At 37.5% G+C, this 1129-nt stretch overlaps 1 protein-coding gene across 1 annotated transcript in view; it reads left to right on the plus strand.

Annotated features, from left to right (window-relative positions):
* The window catches only part of BDZ99DRAFT_571291 (NACHT-domain-containing protein), a 4714-nt gene extending 4288 nt beyond the window's left edge, over positions 1–426 (plus strand). The window contains exons 4-5 of the mRNA XM_033728076.1: positions 1–278; positions 361–426. Coding sequence (XP_033576448.1) covers positions 1–5 — 5 coding nt within the window. The 3' untranslated portion in view covers positions 6–278; positions 361–426. The remainder of the gene's footprint in view (positions 279–360) is intronic.
* Positions 427–1129: the final 703 nt, after the last annotated feature.

Here is a 1129-nt window from a genome sequence, read left to right on the forward strand (position 1 = left end):
TATAGAGTCTCGCAAGCCGAGATATCAAGGCCTAGCGTTGAGTTTAGATGGGACATGGATAACATATAACTCTAAGAAGCTAGTATGGCTGCCATCAGAGTATCGGCCATCATGTTGGGCAGTATTAGGGAAGAAAATCGGCATTGGTGTTGGAACTGGAAGAGTCTGGATATGCGAAACTTTGCTTAATATAGCCTAGCAAGAGCGTTTGTAAAGAGTTAACTTATTATTTTTATTTTCTTTTTTATCTCTATTTTATAGAGGGGCCAGGGATTAAGGTAAATATATAGCTTCCTAATTTGCCACCGTAAATCTTTAAGTATCTTCTAATCGGCTAATTTATAGAAACACGTGTTATAGTTTTACTACTTAAACGTTAGTAGATATAGATAAACGCATCTATAACGCTAGTAGGGAGAACGGCCGACCTGCTCCGGCTATACTTATAGGGTTTATTATAAGTAGCTTAAGTTATAGTAGAAAAGCACCTTTTTATACCGTGGCTAATCACGTGCTTAGGCTAATAATACCTAATATAAGGTGGGGTACTAAGGCCCTAATTAGCTATACTTAGCTATAAGCTTGGATTACTAGATAATATAAGTAAATTACATCGTGATAATTATATAAAACGGGTGGAGTTGTTTTATACTACTTAGAACCGGTAAGTGCTTTAATTAGAAGTACCGACTAGGGTGGCGACCTTATATAAATTTGTATATAATAGCAGCTATAAGGCTAATACCGATTTCTTAATATAGTAGTAATATTCTAAAGTTCGAATAAGGCCCTTTTATAAGTATTATAAGTAATAGAAGCTTAATAGTAGTGCTGTGGCGATGGAACTCGGTTACGCTATAAAAGAAGGCTATCCGCAAATCAGGCGCGAAGGCGACGATGCGAACGTATATTTCCGTGGGAGAGGTTCCAAGGGCTATAGGATGGTTATAGCACACAACTTATTTAGAATTATAGGATATATCGATGTGTGTAAAGAGCTTAAGTTGTTTAAAGTTAATGTACTCCTTATATATTACGGCACGGTGGGTGTTGCGCCACCTAGGGACGGACGTTACAACGTATGCTAATTGTCGCCGGGACCCTTAATATTAAGTACGGGGTAACTATT

Source organism: Mytilinidion resinicola, assembly GCF_010093595.1.
Source record: "Mytilinidion resinicola strain CBS 304.34 unplaced genomic scaffold BDZ99scaffold_10, whole genome shotgun sequence".
In the NCBI taxonomy this organism is placed as follows: Eukaryota; Fungi; Ascomycota; class Dothideomycetes; order Mytilinidiales; family Mytilinidiaceae; genus Mytilinidion; species Mytilinidion resinicola.